The following is a 17,460-nucleotide window of genomic DNA, read 5'->3' as shown; positions in this document are numbered from 1 at the left end:
GAAATCTTTAACATCAATATTCATGGAACATGTCTACAAAAAACGGCGGGCAGTGTTGATAAACCTGGACCCGACTTAAACAAGTTGAAAAACGTATTGGGGTGTTAGCATTTAGTGGTCAATTGTACGGAATAAGTACTGTACTGTGCAATCTACTAATACAAGTCTCAATCAATCAAAAAAAGCACTTTATGTGTAGAAAGGTTTTGTTAAGAAACCATTCTGAGCCTTAACTTATTTAGTTTTTATTTTATATATGTTATATATGTATTAACCCTGGCAATGGACCCTGTGGGTATATGTATGTTATGCCATTGTTTACAAATTTGGTAATTAAATAACCCAAAAATTAATATTTTGTTGTTTTCTTACTGTACCGAAAATGAACCGAACCGTGACCTCTAAACCGAGGTACGCACCGAACCGAAATTTTTGTGTACCGTTACACCCCTACATTATATATACAGTATATATATTTTTTTTGTTGTTTTTTGCTCTCACTATATGTGTTGAGGTTATACAGCTTGGCAGACAGCTAACAACAAATCCAGGATGTTCTAATAAAGTTCCAAAGCAGATGAATCCATTTAGTCTCTTTATTGTAGATCTTGCTTTGTCTTGCACTGGACTTTTATTTTTTATTGTAAAACTGAAATACACACAATGACAATGTATAAGCTATATGATTCAAAACCGCTCTAAAACAACACCTCCAGGCAACTTCAACACTTTACTAATACCCTCCTCCATTCACATCCCATCTCCCCGGATTATAAACAACCTAATGTAAATAATCAAAAGTACTTCAAATGTATATAATGTACTTGTTCTTATGCTATCTGAACTCACTATGTTCTCTGTTGGCTCTACATATCCTACTAGTTAAGACCCACACTGTTTCAATGTCCACATTTCTCTGTTGATGCAATTGTTGATGGCTGAAGTACTGATATCAACCAAAGCTCCTCATCCCACCCCCCGGATTGTAAATAATGTAAATAATTCAATGTACATACTATGATGATTACCTGTGTGATGACTGTATTATGCTGAAAGTATATATTTGTACCATGAATTGATTAACGTGGACCCCGACTTAAACAAGTTGAAAAACTTATTCGGGTGTTACCATTTAGTGGTCAATTGCACGGAATATGTACTGAACTGTGCAATCTACTAATAAAAGTATCAATCAATCAATTCAATTAACATACTGAAATGTAATATACAACATGTAACATTAGCTTTACACAAATATGCAGCAATATCACCAAACAAATACTGCTGAGTGTTGAAACTATTTCGATGGTGGAAATATGCGACTGGCAGCCATTTTAAATCCCCAAACATCCATTAAAAAAGTGCACAAATATCGTTTTTCAATACAAATCTTACAATCAAATTTAGCCACTTTCCACCTTAGTATTGAGTTACATAAACAAGTTAAACAGTTTACTCACAGACTTATTTGTTCCAAGGCTTGTAAGAGTTAACACAACTCGTCCACTTCTTATAGTTTATGAACAGGACTAACATCGTAAACCGGAATTGCCCAAACTAATGACGCGCAGAATTTCCCATCGCCACAAGGTGTCAGTAATAGTCCACAATCAAACGGGCATAACATAAATACTTACATCATGTAAATAAAACCCTGATGGAGGTGTTTGGATGTTTAAGGGCAGAATTGAGCGGCTCCTATAGTGTACGTTGACTTTTGATCGCATTCATTCAGTATTTTAGAATGTATAAAAAAAATGTATATCCATTGTCATGTCTTTCATTAAGATTGTGAATGACAAAGAAAAATTCCCAAAAAAGTGCAGTTCTCCTTTAAAGTTAATGTTAGCCGCTCTGAATGGCACCGCTGCTGCTCACTGCTCCCCTCAAATCCCAGGGGTTGAACAAGGGCATGGGTCAAATGCAGAGGACACATTTCACCACACCTAGTGTGTGTGACTATCATTGGTACATTAAAGGCCTACTGATTTGAGATTTTCTTATTTAAACGGGGATAGCAGGTCCATTCTATGTGTCATACTTGATCATTTTGCGATATTGCCATATTTTTGCTGAAGGGATTTAGTAGAGCTGTAAAACAACGCCCACCGGCAACTTCAACACTTTACTAATACCCTCCTCCATTCACATCCCATCTACCTGGATTACAAACAACCTAATGTAAATAATCAAATGTACTTCTAATGTATAAACTGTACTTGTTATTATGCTATCTGAACTCACTATGTTCTCTGCTGGCTGTACATATACTAAATAAGACCTACACTGTTTCAATGTCCACATTTCTCTGTTGATGGAATTGTTGATGACTGAAGTACTGATATCAACCAAAGCTCCTCATCCCACCCTCCGGATTGTAAATAATGTAAATAATTCGATGTACATACTATGATGATTAACCTGTGTGATGGCTGTATTATGCTGATAGTATATATTTGTACCATGAATTGATTAACGTGGACCCCGACTCAAACAAGTTGAAAAACTTATTCGGGTGTTACCATTTACTGGTCAATTGTACGGAATATGTACTGAACTGTGCAATCTACTAATAAAAGTATCAATCAATCAATCAATCAAAAGAGAACATCCACGATATAGTTCGCAACGTTCGGTGCTAAGAGAAAAGCCCTGCCTCTACTGGAAGTCGCAGACGATGACGTCCCATGTTGATGGCTCCTCACATAGTCACAATGATTTTAAGGGAGCCTCCAACAAAAACTGCTATTCAGACCGAGAAAACGACAATTTCCCCATTAATTTGAGCGAGGATGAATGATTTGTGTTTGAGGATATTGATAGCGACAGACTAGAAAAAAAAAAAAAAAGTTAAAAAAAAAAAAGTTTAAAAAAAAACGCGATTGCATTGGGACGGATTCTGATGTTTTTAGACACATTTACTAGGAAAATTCTGGGAAATCCCTTATCTTTCTATTGTGTTGCTAGTGTTTTAGTGAGTTTAACAGTACCTGACAGTCGGAGATGTACGTTCACAGGTGTGTTGACGCGCAGTGTCTCAGGGAAGTCGACAGCAGCTATTGACGGCACAAGCTCAGCTGATATTCAGTAAAAAACGACGTTTTACCACAATCTTTTCACCGAAACCTGTTGGTTGACATTCGGTTGGGATCCATGTTCGCTGTGATCCATGGTAAAGTTTTACCTCCGTGAATTTTAAACAAGGAATCACCGTGTGTGTGGCTAAACTTTAGCTCCCTCCATCAGTGTGTTAATGTGTGTGTGAATGGGTAAATGTGGAAGTAGTGTCAAAGCGCTTTGAGTACCTTGAAGGTAGAAAAGCTCCATACTAGTAGATAGATAGTATTTTATTGCTAAAGGTTTCAAATAACATAAAACAGGTATCGACAATGTCTGCCCTCCCTGCGATGCTGACAAATGGGATCATTTTATCTTTCAGCACTTGTGTGCTCCTTGAGCCGCTATATTCAGTATATTTTTAACTTCTCATTTAAACAATATTTAATATTGTCTGGTTTTATACTGTGTTCCATTTGTCGAGAGCCGTATAGTGACAGATTGCGTGTGGATTTTCAAAGTTCTACAATACAGGTGAGATGCGGGAAACCCAGTGTCAAGTTCTTCGGGTTTTTTAAAGCCGTGCCCAAACTTTAAAAGGCCAGTTGGACTCAGGAAGGACACCCAGGGACAACTCAATCCTCTTTCCTTGTGATTTATTGTTTGATTTGAAGCAGTCAAATAAACTGGGTTATCGGTGTTAAATGTATGAACAGAATTAATAGTCGAATAGTCGCTAGTTAAATAGAATAGTTGAATTGTAGAATAGTTGATTAGTAGATAGTTTATTAGCCAATTAGTTGAATAATTGGTGGTAGTCGATTAGGTTGATAACCTTAAACAGAAAAAAGAACAGTGTTTCTTAAAGATACATCAAATTACATGCTTTGCTTTTCTTTTAAATAAATCCAACCAAAATTAATTTCCACTGATAGGGACGAGGTTTAAGAATAAACTTAAACATTTCCAATAATATGATTGAAAATAAATTTAAACAATCCAAGAATAAACTTAAACATCACTGATAACTTTTTGAATTTACTTTGTCAACTTAAACAATTTTCTAAACATCAGTGAAATTATCTCCTTTAAACATTTTCCCCAGTGAAATGATTTTCTTTAAACATTCCCCTCAGTCCAAACAAGCACATCTTTCCTTTGGTTTTCTCACCAGTTGCGTCTTCTGAGTCCACACAGGAGCGTTCTTCCTTCCTCTTAGCAGCATGTCAAAAGGGGTAACTGACTGAAGCTCAAACATTGTTGAGCATGTGCTCTGAGCAGGTGAACAGGTGAACTCAATCAAGCCAATCTGGTGGAAGCAGGTGGAGATGTTCAGCCCTCAGTTCTCACTGTTGCCCCTTCAGGCCTGGAGTGTGCTCTGCAAATCAGTGGTGTTTTTTCTGCTCTGTCTTTGACTTGACACCCACCATTACCTTTAATTTACTCAGAGGCGATGATGCAGTGGCAGAAGCAAGTCAAGCTTCTTTTCCTTCTTTATTTTATTGCGGTTCGCAACCACTCGTTAGTGGTCGAAGGAGCAGTATGAACAAGGCTGTGTCACGCTGTCAAGAAAGTATACCACAAAAGCTTGATTAAAATACAGGTCAAGGCATGTAAATGAAACTATTATTTTAGTTTTTAGAACAACTTATAGGATTAGTAAATTACTCCCATTAACTACATTGCTAGCCGTCTCTTACTAGCAGTTTTTTCACTATTTAGAACGCACAGAAAAGCGAAAGACGGGTAAAGTGATTGTGAATAATGGGAAATATTCCCCCTAAAAAGTGCAGTTGTCCTTTAAGAATGCATTATTTGTGCCAAAAACATTACTCACATGTGTCCAAGTGTGTTGCAAATTAATTTGTTAACTTTTCAAAATAAAAAGTTGCTTACACAAGTAAATCACTTTGTTGTCGCTTTATCACTTTGCAAATACTATCTGGTCATACGGTATTTAAAGAATTTCACAATTTAAAAAAAGTAAATAAACAATGCAATAATGGGACAACTTCATCTATGCATATATGACTGTTTTTGGTAGGTCAGTCAAGTTGAATAAATAAATCTGTATTTGTATTTCCAATTCAAGTAAATCTAATAAGATTGGAATGAAACCCAACATGAGAAGAGCTGACCTTTCACCTCTCAACTGTTTTCACTGTAGGATGATAATTAAATTGGGAGAGGAGAAACGAAAGCGACTTTTTCTGACATCTAGGCCACTGAGACTTTTTTTGTAACTTTTTTTTGGCAACAGAGACAGTTTCTAAAAATACAGGATTGAATGGAAAAGGGAAGTAGCATCCACGACTCGTCTGCTCGGCCTTTCCTGCAGTCCTTCAGTCCATCTGGGCATATAACGGAAAAACTTAGATAAAAATGTTGCTGCTTCATCTATACGCTTTCACCTGTGTTGTTGTCGTCACAGGTAAGTCTAGACTCGAAAAGGTACATTTTGCAGGCATATAAATAAATATGTTTTTGGGTAGGGGGAAGAGTTGAATCTGAAATTGTTTGCTGTAACTGCTATTCTTTATTTCTTTTTTTTTAATTATTATTATTTGGTGTATTATTTTTTCGTATTTAATTATATTTTTCTCCATTACATATTATTAATAGTGCTAATAAATACAGCTAATAAAATATTTATTCTGAATATTTTTATTATCCAACTGTAGAATAAACGCCACTAGTACAAAAACCAAATGATTTTAAATATTTTTATATATTGAATTTTTATGGGGGGTGGGGGGGGTCTTCTGGATTTTAAATCTTAAATTTTTGTCTGTTACTGTATTTTAAGTATTTTTGCTTTTATTTTAAATATCATTAAATCAAACAGTTTTTCTTTTTATATACTGTAATAAAATATTATTTGCTGATATAAAAATATGTGTCATAAAATATTGGTATTTATCATATGTTGGGACAAAGCAGTGTTTCTTCACCTTTGTTAACCCATTGTTGGCCCACAAGCGCTTTTCGAGGGAAGTCAAAAACAAGTCTGTTTCTTAGCTGTAATACACTTTTCCACCACATTTGGCAGTAATGACAATATCAAACAAACAGAAGAAATCCGGCATTAAAGTCGTAAATAAGTTTCTTAAGCGCAAAAATTATGACTTAAGTGGTGAAGATGTATTTTCATTTGCACTTTAATTCTATTGACAGTTTTTACTTCAGAAACATATTATTTATTATTAAATAAGTTGGAATTTATTAATTTTAGCCGTAAGTTATTGTATTTCAATGTTTTTGTATTACTTTTTTTAGACTCCCTTCTTTTGCAGTATATTTGATTATGTTTGTTTTTTTCTCAGTCTGACATAAGCCTTGATAATAATCTTTGGGATTAACACATGCCTTCATATCATTGGACAAGTTGTATCCTGTTAAACTGTATGTATGTTAGACATAATTATTGAATATGATTTAAATCAAGAGTAAGATTCCTAATTCACCGGTGATATTTGTGTGGGCCCAGAGTCCCTCTGTAGTGGAAAAGTTAGGCCCCGGGGTCAAAAAAAGGTAAGAACCCCTGGAATAAAAAAATAAAAAAAACACTCAATAGATGCTAATGGCAACATGCTAATTTGATTTATTGATTTATTGTTATAATCAATCAATGAGTTTTAACTAGTTAAATAAAGGAAACTGGTTGAATCAGTGTTGGCAGAAAGTAACTTACCGTATTTCCTTGAATTGCCACAGGGCATATAGTGTACGCCTGCCTTGAATTACTGCCGGATCAAACTCGCTTCGCAAAATAATTAGCGCATGCTTAGTATTACCGCCTGGTCAAAATTGTGACGCCACGAGTGACACTTACCCTGTCATCATTTTCAAAATGGAGGAGGCTGATTTCAATACCGGTAATTTGAAACTGCATGAAGGGAAGAAGATTAAGAGCTATTCAGTAGGACTTAAGGTCCAAGCTTACGTCACACAATTTGTTTTTACTGCATGCCTTTGGTAAGTGCCGGAGTGAGAAGAGGTTTAAAAATAATTAGCGCATGCTTACTTTTACCGCATGCCTTTGGTAAGCGCAGGAGTGAGAAGGGGTTTTAAATTAATTAGCGCCCCGGCGGCAATTCAAGGAAATATGGTAATTATAAATAGGGTAGCTTAAAGACTTTTGTCTATGATTCACAATTCTTATGTAAGAAAAAAACATGTTTTTTTGTTGTTGTTTTTTTGCTTGTTTGCTCTTTTGTCTTTTGTTGTTCAGATGACGAGATATAAATGGAGCATTTTGGCGGTTTTTGGATGATTTTTAAAGAGCTTTATGGCCCCAAAAGAGTGCTCCCATTAGCTGCATTGTTAGTCACCGCATACTTGTCGTATTTTACAAATTAGAATGCTTAAAAAAAGAGACATATGTCAGGTTTATTCAACTGCCAACCCGCGGGTCACATCCGGCCCGCCAAAGCTTTTAATTTGGCCCTCCAAACAACACCCAAAAAGGCTTGATGAAACCATTCAAAACAGGGTTGCACATGTATGCTGTACTTCTGCCCCCCTACAGGGGACAACAGCAAGGCGTATGTGTCATAATGAAGCAGCATAAGGTGAGTAGAAGAAGATGTCACTATCGGCCATGAAAAAAATCTAAATAACTCGCGAAAAATTGGACTTTTAACAGCGACTGGACAACAAAGTATGAATGTATTGAAATTGATTACTTTGTGATGTCTTTTGTATTCATGGTCGTGTTGTTTTTGGCTGTTAAACTCTGGCGATCATCCATCCATCCATCCGTTTTTCTACCGCTTGTCCCTCGATCAAAACTGGTTAAAAATACATATAATGCTGAATTTGACAAACAGAGGGCGGTAAAGCTACACCTTAGGTTTAATTGTGTAAAATCACATGTGTGCAATGTTTTTCCTGTGTGTATAAACACTAACCTTTCTATTTTTTTTGTAACATACACATACGACAGACATTATTTATGTATAATACACAATGGACGTTATGCTTTTGTAATGTTTATATTTTCAGTCTTACAAACTTAAGTAAAGGAAGACAGATAGATAAAACTGAGGCAGTAAAAATAATTCAAAAGAAGGAACATCAATCATCAACAAAACTTAGCTTCTGTTTCATTATGCTGTTAACTATCTGTCTAGCTACACACGCTGGAAATGAGTAGCGAGTGCAGAATAATTAATTTATTGAAAGTGCAGTGTCAAAGCTGATGTGTTTACTTTGTAATTACTTTGTAATTGAAAGACAGTCTCAAAGGAATTTAACCTGCGAAGGCACTTTCTAAAGAAAACATCCAAATGTTGATGTCCGGTCCCTGAGACCTTGGGCTCTTGAATTGCGGCCTTTTTCATTATGTAGTTGAACAATCCTGACATATGTTTTGTTGTTTTACTTAGGCATGTGGATCATAGGCAAAATTCAAAGAAAGTACAGTTCTTATTTAAAGGACCCATAGTGTCTTGATCAGGGGTCCCCAAACTTTTTTACTCGGGGGGCCGCATTGGGTTTAAAAAACTAGTCCGAGGCCTGGGCTGGTGTGTGTGTGTGTGTGTGTGTGTGTGTGTGTGTGTGTGTGTGTGTGTGTGTGTGTGTGTGTGTGTGTGTGTGTGTGTGCGTGCGTGTGTGCGTGCGTGTGTGTGCGTGCGTGCGTGTGTATACACATATATACATGTACAGTATACATATATATATATATATGTATATATATATATATATATTTATATATATATATATATACACACATATATATACATATATATATACATATATATATATATATGTATATATGTATATGTATTCCTTAATCACTAATTGATTAAAAGAGTGCGCACTTGCTGCTCGCTCGCGAGAGCGCGATGATGTCACGTTATCGATGGTAAAATGCATTTTTTTACAATATGATTTGCCTGAGCGTCTAGGGGACCCCGAGAATAACAAGCTGTAGAAAATAGATTAGAAGCTTCCCCCGGGCCGGATTTTGGATGCCGGCGGGCCGTATTTGGAGACCACTAGTGTAGATCAGTGGTTCTCAACCTTTTTTCAGTGATGTACCCCCTGTGAAAAATGTTTTAATTTCAGTACCCCCTAATTAGAGCAAAACATTTTTGGTTGAAAAAAAAGAGATAAAGAAGTAAAATACAGCACTATGTCATCAGTTTCTGATTTATTAAATTGTATAACAGTGCAAAATATTGCTCATTCGTAGTGGTCTTTCTTGAACTATTTGGAAAAAAAGATATTAAAATAACTAAAGAGTTGTTGAAAAATAAACAAGTGATTCAATTATAAATAAAAATCTCTACACATAGAAGTAATCATCAACTTAAAGTGTCCTCTTTGGGGATTGTAATAGAGATCCATCTGGATTCATCAACTTCATTCTAAACATTTCTTCACAAAAAAAAAAAATCTTTATGGAACATGTCCACAAAAAATACAGCTGTCAACACTGAATATTGCATTGTTGCATTTCTTTTCACAGTTTATGAACTTACATTTATATTTTGTTGAAGTATTATTCAATAAATATATTTATAAAGGATTTTTGAATTCTTGCTATTTTTAGAATATTTTTTGAAAAATCTCCCGTACCCTGGGCATACCATCAAGTACCCCCAGGGGTACGCGTACCCCCATTTGAGGACCACTGGTTTAGATGACCAAAATTTCACTACTAAGTTCTCTTTATGTATTTTTTACCCTTGAAAATGTATCCGGCAGTAATTGCCCATAATATCAATTTGATTTTGAGTAATCATAGATAACTCACAGTACTCATGTACCTTTCCATCACCACACTCGATATGACGCCCCAATTGGTATGACGTCATCCACAGAACTGGATCCCAATTTCCCATATAGGGTGAAGAAAGGCCTGTACCACAATTCGGGGTGAAGATGCTACCAAAACACATTCCAAACAGTATGAAATTGCCTCCGATCTTCTGTAGGTGATGCGAGCGAGCTGAGGCAAAGACATTTTGGAAATGAAAGGTGGCATTCCAAAATGTGCAGAAACTTGTTAGAGAACAAGCCTAAAATCACTACTGGGTCCATTTTGGGGGGGAATTTGACCTGTAGATATAATCTTTAGGTCTAGAACTATGATTGTCAGCATTAGAGGGGCCCTGTAAGCGTCAATGAAGCCAGAAACGTAAGGTTTATTGTAAAGAAAGTGGTGGGAAAACTATATGTCAGTTGTGATTTATTGCAGACAATCATCTGACTTTGAGTCAATGCATCTCGCCCCAGGATGTGCGTCAGCGGGTTCCGTGGAGACGGTGGTGGGGCTGGTAGGGAGGAGAGTGCCGTTGCCGTGCCGTGTGGAGGCGGCCAAGCAGAGAGGCATGCACCTGTGTTGGGGGAAAGGTACACCGTCGCTGTTCTCCTGCCAAAACATACTGGTCAACATGGCGGGCGAGCGGATGACATACAAAAGCTCATACAGGTATGCAATGCTGAAGGACTGTGAGTCCCATAGCAATTTGATCCCTTTACCTGCGAAATGGATGCTGGAAAATGAACTTTGACCTCAATTTTTGTGTGGATGGTACCAGCACAAGCCAGCCCCTGTTCCAAGTGGGACAGGGGCTAATTGTATCAAAATAGCTCTTGTTTTTAAGACACTTAGAGGGCAAGTGTATCCCATCTGTGCATGTGGTTGTGATGGTTACCACTATCCTCCTGTGTGGCAGGTACTCTGTGTCTGTGTCTTCAAGCGCAGTCTCCAATCTCTACATCTTCAACGTGCGGCCTACAGACTCGGGCCTCTATCACTGCCGGGTTCAGCTGCCGGGCTTCTTCAACGACAAAACTTTCACCGTTCTCCTCATCGTCGTTAAACGTCAGTGCAGCTTTATTTTGCGCTTCCTGGTGACCGTAACGCCACAATTTTCTCTGTGCTCCTGCAGCATCCGTTAACCTGAATGCACCACAGACAACCAAAAGTGAGAACACGCGAAGATAAGTACACTTTTATTTTGGATGAAAAATTCACTTATTCGGTTCTAACCTGGACAGGAAGTGATGACGCAGATAGCGTGACCCAGCACACAAGATATTGATTTTAAAAGTTAAATACTTCCAATAATTCTATAAACTTAATTATGAAATAGTTAGCTCATAACCAAGATTTAATTCATGACCAATTAATCTATTTTGTGACCTTTTCAATTATTTATATTTTATTTGCATTTTAATTGTTCAATTAAATTGTGAAATACAACAAAAGTTAAAGAGTTATAATTATGTATTATTACTATATTATATTGTATTTTCTACTACTATATTATTAATACAGTAATTCAATAAAGGCATTGTATTCGTAATTTTACAGTGTTTATTTAATTGAACTGGGAAGTGTAATTATAAATAATATTTAGTACATTTAATGGAAAGCATATTTATTCAATGACCAATGTATATATTTTGTAAATCTTTTAAATGACTTTAATTACTTAATTAATCTGTAAAATATAATCTTTCATTATAATAATAATAATAATAATGATAATGGATTAGATTTATATCGCGCTTTTCTATTGTTAGATACTAAAAGCGCTCACAGTGAAGTGGGAACCCATCATTCATTCACACCTGGTGGTGGTAAGCTACATCTGTAGCCACAGCTGCCCTGGGGTAAACTGACGGAAGCGTGGCTGCCAGTTTGCGCCTACGGCCCCTCCGACCACCACCAATCATTCATTCATCATTCATTCACCAGTGTGAGCGGCACCGGGGGCAAGGGTGAAGGGTCCTGCCCAAGGACACAACGGCAGCGATTTGGATGTTAATAGGTGGGAAGCGAACCTGCAACCCTCAGGTTTCTGGCACGGCCGCTCTACCCACTACGCCATGCCGCCGCTTTACATACAATCTATTAATGTATTATTCCTCAACCATGGTCATTATTGAATGACTATACGACCTATTTAGATATTTAACGGCACTTTAATCATAACTGCATTTTAATTATTTAATTAACCAAGATTTAATTAATGACCAATGTATCTATTTTATGACCTTTTCAGTTATTTCGTATTATTTTGCTGCATTTTAATCGTTCAATTTAATTGTGAAACACAACAAGTTTAAATTTAAAGGACAAGGCAGCAGTGCAGTCAGCATATGTGGCTTCTGAAGACCTGGCTTTCAGCAGTGGACAAGTCGGGCCTCCCCGGGAAGTTCAAAACCAGCATGGCATCCTGCCGAGAATCCTTTGGCCGCTGCTCTTCTCCGAAGTCCCAGTAAACATTGTGGAGGGCTTCGAACACAACATCAACCAGCACCTGCGTAGGTGGCCTTGCTTGCCGAAAAGCCTAAGCAGCATCGCCCCATATGGGCACACCCAGAGTGCCCATATACAGAGACTCATCTGACACCAGAGTCTCCTCTGCTGGCATCAAGGTCAGAACTTGGAGGAAGTGGAATGCACAAGAGGCCGTTGACCAGGCAGAAGCAAGGCTGACATATGGCGTCTTAGTAAGTGCTGTGGCAGTTGGACGAGCTAGGCTGGGTGTCCATACAAGACCACGCTACCACAAAGCCCAGGGTCGAGAGAGACGGCTGATGGTGCAGACGGCGTGGCGAAGTTGGGAGAGTGGCCGTGCCAGCAATCTGAGGGTTACTGGTTCAATCCCCACCTTCTACCATCCTAGTCACGTCCATTGTGTCCTTGTGCAAGACACTTCATCCTTGCTCCTGATGGGTCCTGGTTAGCCCCGTGCAAGGCAGCTCCTGCCATCAGTGTGTGATTGTGTGAATGTGTGTGTGTGTATGGGTGAATGTGGAAATAGTGTCAAAGCACTTTGAGTTCCTTGAACAAAAAGGTAGAAAAGTGCTATACAAGTACAACCCATTTACCATTTGAGGAGGAACGCTGGAGCAAGACAGCGGCCATGCGCCAGCAAGGATCCTGGACAAAGTGGGACCACGCATCAACCGGAAGATCACCCGGACAAAACTTTGGAAGTCAGAACCAGCAAGACTCAAGTTCCTGATCCAGTCAGTGTATGATGTCCTCCCAAGTCCATCTAATCTTCATTGCTGGGGGCTAGCAGAAACACCTGAATGTCCACTGTGCAAGGCAAGGGGTTCCCTGGAGCATATCCTGAGCTGCTGCCCTAAAACCCTGGGAGGGTGGAGGTACACATGGCGCCACAACTAGGTGCCGAAGGCAGTAGCAGACACCATTGGCACTGGAATCCAGCAGAGCAAACACCAGCTCCCAGTCAGGCATAACATCTCCTTTGTCAAGGCAGGGGACAAACCACAGGTAGGACGTAAGGCCCCAACCAGACTGCTAGCCACAGTCCGTGACTAGCAGCTTCAGGTGGATCTCGGCAGACAACTGAAGTTTCCAGAGAGCATAGCAAGGACATCACTGAGGCCAGACCTTGTCTTGATGTCTGACTCAATGAAGCATGTTGTGCTGCTAGAACTTACAGTCCTCTGGAAAGACTGGATGGAGGAGTCCCATGAGCGAAAGAAGGCCAAATACTTTGAGCTGGTCGAGTCATGCAGAGAGAGCGGCTGGAGGGCCCACTGTGAGCCTATCGAAGTGGGCTGCAGGGGCTTTCTAGGGCAATCTGTGCATCAAGCATTCAATCAATCAATCAATCAATGTTTATTTATATAGCCCCAAATCACAAATGTCTCAAAGGACTGCACAAATCATTACGACTACAACATCCTCGGAAGAACCCACAAAAGGGCAAGGAAAACTCACACCCAGTGGGCAGGGAGAATTCACATCCAGTGGGACGCCAGTGACAATGCTGACTATGAGAAACCTTGGAGATGACCTCAGATATGGGCAACCCCCCCCCCTGGGGGACCGAAAGCAATGGATGTCGAGCGGGTCTAACATGATGCTGTGAAAGTTTAATCCATAGTGGCTCCAACACAGCCGCGAGAAATCAGTTCAAAGCGGATCCAAGACAGCAGCGAGAGTCCCGTCCACAGGAGACTATCTCAAGCGGAGGCGGATCAGCAGCGTAGAGATGTCCCCAATCGATACAGGCGAGCGGTCCATCCTGGGTCCCGACGAGCGGTCCATCCTGGGTCTGGACTCTGGACAGCCAGTACTTCATCCATGGTCATCGGACCGGGAGGGGGGGACATAGGAGAAAGAAAAGAAGCGGCAGATCAACTGGTCTTAAAAGGAGGTATATTTAAAGGCTAGAGTATACAGATGAGTTTTAAGGTGAGACTTAAATGCTTCTACTGAGGTAGCATCTCGAACTGTTACCGGGAGGGCATTCCAGAGTACTGGAGCCCGAACGGAAAACGCTCTATAGCCCGCAGACTTTTTTTGGGCTCTAGGAATCACTAATAAGCCGGAGTCTTTTGAACGCAGATTTCTTGCCCGGACATATGGTGCAATACAATCGGCAAGATAGGCTGGAGCTAGACCGTGTAGTATTTTATACGTAAGTAGTAAAACCTTAAAGTCACATCTTAAGTGCACAGGAAGCCAGTGCAGGTGAGCCAGTACAGGCGTAATATGATCAAACGTTCTTGTTCTTGTCAAAAGTCTAGCAGCCGCATTTTGTACCAACTGTAATATTTTAATGCTAGACATGGGGAGACCCGAAAATAATACGTTACAGTAATCGAGACGAGACGTAACAAACGCATGGATAATGATCTCGGCGTCTTTAGTGGACAAAATGGAGCGAATTTTAGCAATATTACGGAGATGAAAGAAGGCTGTTTTAGTAACGCTTTTAATGTTTGACTCAAAGGAGAGAGTTGGGTCGAAGATAATACCCAGATTTTTTACCGAGTCACCTTGTTTTATTATTTGGTTGTCAAATGTTAAAGTTGTATTATTAAATAGAGGTCGGTGTCTAGCAGGACCGATAATCAGCATTTCCGTTTTTTTTGTCGTTAAGTTGCAAAAAGTTAGCGGACATCCATTGTTTAATTTCATTAAGACACGCTTCCAACTGACTACAGTCTGGCGTGTTGGTCAGCTTTAGGGGCATGTAGAGTTGGGTGTCATCAGCATAGCAGTGAAAGCTAATACCGTATTTGCGTATGACGTCACCTAGCGGCAGCATGTAGATGCTGAAGAGTACAGGGCCAAGGACCGAACCCTGGGGAACTCCACACGTTACCTTAACATAGTCCGAGGTCACACTGTTATGGGAGACGCACTGCATCCTATCAGTAAGATAAGAGTTAAACCAAGACAGGGCTGAGTCTGACATACCAATTCGTGTTTTGATACGCTCTAATAAAATATTATGATCGACGGTATCGAAAGCAGCGCTAAGATCGAGGAGCAGCAACATAGATGACGCATCAGAGTCCATCGTTAGCAATAGATAATTAGTCAATTTTGCGAGGGCTGTCTCAGTCGAGTAATTTGCCCTGAAACCGGATTGAAAGGTTTCACATAGATTGTTAAACGCTAAGTGTTCATTTAGCTGCTCTGCAACAATTTTTTCGAGGATTTTCGAAATAAAGGGAAGGTGAGACACCGGTCGGTAGTTTACCATGAGGTCAGGATCGAGGTTAGGTCTTTTAAGGAGAGGATGAATAACCGCTTTCAGACTTCTTGGAATCAGAGGGTTGCTGGAGAGAAAAGCCACCAGAAATATCAGCGAGGCTGCTGAGAAAGCCTCAAGGTGGTTGTGGATCAAGAAGGGAGACGGATGGAGTATAGTACGCTGCTTGGACACAAGCCGGGGCCTAATCAGCCCCGGTTGGGTCGCTCAGGCGAGGGTGTATAGAGATCAAAGACCCGAAACACCCAATGAACCTCGGTTCTTTACTGAAGATGTGTCCGAGCTGCACCGCAAGGTGTTTCTCAAATCCAATCAAATAATTATTATTTTATATTACTATATTATATTATGAATTATTATGAGTGTGAATGTTGTCTGTCTATTTTTGTTGGCCCTGCAATGAGGTGGCGACGTGTCCTTCCGCTCGAGCGCAGCTGCGATAGGCTCCTCCTGCACACAAAAAAATGTTGGGTTAAAAATTTGGGGTTGATTTTTTTCAATCCAACTTTTGCGTTAAATTATTTAACCAAAAAGTTGAGTTATGATAATTTAATGTGGGGTTATTCCCAACCAAACTATTGGGTTGAATTATTGCACACAAAAGTTGTGTTATTCCAACTCCATGTTGGGTGATTGTAAATAATGTTGATAAGATTAATCCATAATAAAATTCCCTTCAAGAAAAAAGTAACTTTTTAATAAGAAATTTAAAAAAGCCTTTTACCCAAAAATGCATAACTCGTTGAAAAACAACCCAAAAACAGTTCATAATGTTAAAAATCCAGAAATGTTGTCAAAATAATACCCTTATAACCCAAAATATGGTTTGCTCTTCATAAAAATAACTGCAAAATTTAACCCAACACTAGCAACTCATAAATTGGGTTATCAAAATAACCCAGCATTTTTTAGTGTGTGGTTATGTTTTTTTGTGATTTCCACGCACATACAAAAAAATCCTGATTCAACAAATAAAAACACACCGATTGCAAATAACACGTATCCCTAAACGAGTGATTCTGAAAGTGCCTCGTGAGTCGCGACCATCAGGAAGTGAAACCTACAGGCCTTTTTCATACAGGAAACATATGAAGTTATGCCTTAGCTGTGGTTGCAAAGACTCAGCGCATGATCGCGTCATTCCCATTCTAGCATTGATAATGTTCAGTTCACAGCGGGTAATGATCTTCACAAGTTAGATTCTCAGGTGTTGTCGACAGAGAGATGGCAGGCCGCCTAAAGTTGCTGCTGATGATTTTCGTACCTGCAGGTAATTTAACTTACTTTATTTGTCCTAACATTACTGCAACTACTACATACTTTTTCTGTGTGTCAGTCAATGGATCCATCAGTATATTCGGCTATACTGGTGAAAACATCACTCTGCCATGCAAGTACAACATCAAGAAACATGGACAAACTGAGGCGTGCTGGGGCCATGGACGAATACCACTGAGGAGCTGCAATAACATAATCATCAGCACCGATGGGTTCAAGGTCCAAGAAAAAACAAACAGGTATAAGCTTCTGGGTCCATTGAGTGGTGGCGACGTTTCCCTGACGATCCTGAATGTAACAAAGACGGACAGCGGAATGTATGGCTGCAGGGTACAGATTTCTGGTTTTTGGAATGATGAAAAACATCACATCCAGCTTGTTGTAAAAGAAGGTGAGAAACACAAAACACTTACCACACCTTTTGAATGTAAAATGCAGTTGCATGGGAAAGTGCCACAGCTCATTCAGCAGATGGTGCTGTTTTTCTTTATTTTCATAGTGGAAACACAATCCGTTCTGTGACGCTTGATGACTTCAAAGTTTACTATTATGTAACTTTATTATCGCGTTTGAAGAAGTGTAAAGAAATTGTAACAACCGTATAATAAAACTGCAATTTAAA

General features: G+C 39.2%; 3 protein-coding genes across 5 annotated transcripts in view; 2 read left to right on the top strand and 1 right to left on the bottom strand.

The window, feature by feature from the left end:
- LOC133551739 (alpha-1A adrenergic receptor-like) overlaps positions 1-4,341 on the bottom strand; it is a 96,757-nt gene extending 92,416 nt beyond the window's left edge. Inside the window, exon 1 of one of the 2 annotated variants that reach the window (XM_061898766.1) lies at positions 4,229-4,341. The gene's annotated coding sequence lies outside the window, so the exon portion shown is untranslated. The remainder of the gene's footprint in view (positions 1-4,228) is intronic. The other variant, XM_061898768.1, reaches the window with a different exon arrangement.
- Positions 4,342-5,329: 988 nt separating this feature from the next.
- On the top strand, positions 5,330-11,111 carry LOC133550588 (hepatitis A virus cellular receptor 1 homolog). Its single transcript, XM_061896537.1, has 5 exons — positions 5,330-5,488; positions 10,300-10,495; positions 10,743-10,891; positions 10,959-10,994; positions 11,068-11,111. The coding sequence occupies exons 1-5, from the start codon at positions 5,440-5,442 to the stop codon at positions 11,109-11,111; spliced, it is 474 nt and encodes a 157-aa protein (XP_061752521.1). The 5' UTR covers positions 5,330-5,439.
- A 5,533-nt stretch (positions 11,112-16,644) lies between these two features.
- Positions 16,645-17,460, top strand: part of LOC133551737 (hepatitis A virus cellular receptor 1 homolog) — a 7,216-nt gene continuing 6,400 nt past the window's right edge. The window contains exons 1-2 of one of the 2 annotated variants that reach the window (XM_061898763.1): positions 16,645-16,830; positions 16,897-17,229. In XM_061898763.1, coding sequence (XP_061754747.1) covers positions 16,785-16,830; positions 16,897-17,229 — 379 coding nt within the window. In that variant the 5' untranslated portion in view covers positions 16,645-16,784. The remainder of the gene's footprint in view (positions 16,831-16,896; positions 17,230-17,460) is intronic. The other variant, XM_061898764.1, reaches the window with a different exon arrangement.

The sequence above is a fragment of the Nerophis ophidion genome, linkage group LG04 (genome assembly GCF_033978795.1).
Source record: "Nerophis ophidion isolate RoL-2023_Sa linkage group LG04, RoL_Noph_v1.0, whole genome shotgun sequence".
Taxonomy (NCBI): Eukaryota; Metazoa; Chordata; class Actinopteri; order Syngnathiformes; family Syngnathidae; genus Nerophis; species Nerophis ophidion.
This window is presented reverse-complemented; position numbering and strand designations above follow the sequence as displayed.